Below are 316 nucleotides of genomic sequence, written 5' to 3'. Positions count from 1 at the left end.
CCGCCCCAGCCACTCACCTCCCAGCAGGGCCTGTTGTTTCACTGGAGGGCCCCGAGTGCTGGCGGCGGCCATTTGCCGGGTGAGCCCTGTCCCAGCCCGGGCCCCGCTGGGAGCCTTGCTGCTGGCTGAAGCAAAATGCAGGCAGCAAGAAGCATTTTTTTTTTTTTCCTGCTGGATTATCTCTGCTTCTTCCTTCCTCAGTTGCTCGAGACGTGACATCCTCCTGCGATGCGGAGGACGTGGGAGGGATCATCTTGAATCTTTCATCTCCTCTTGCTGCTCGCTCCACTTGACCACTGGGGCTCATTTTTTCCAT

At 57.9% G+C, this 316-nt stretch overlaps 1 protein-coding gene across 1 annotated transcript in view; it reads right to left on the bottom strand.

Moving 5' to 3' along the window:
- KLF11 (Kruppel like factor 11) overlaps positions 1-72 on the bottom strand; it is an 8,888-nt gene extending 8,816 nt beyond the window's left edge. Inside the window, exon 1 of the mRNA XM_035895331.1 lies at positions 18-72. Coding sequence (XP_035751224.1) covers positions 18-72 — 55 coding nt within the window. The remainder of the gene's footprint in view (positions 1-17) is intronic.
- Positions 73-316: the final 244 nt, after the last annotated feature.

This window comes from Egretta garzetta, unplaced genomic scaffold (assembly GCF_000687185.1).
Source record: "Egretta garzetta isolate BGI_Z169 unplaced genomic scaffold, ASM68718v1 scaffold15, whole genome shotgun sequence".
Classification (NCBI taxonomy): Eukaryota; Metazoa; Chordata; class Aves; order Pelecaniformes; family Ardeidae; genus Egretta; species Egretta garzetta.
This window is presented reverse-complemented; position numbering and strand designations above follow the sequence as displayed.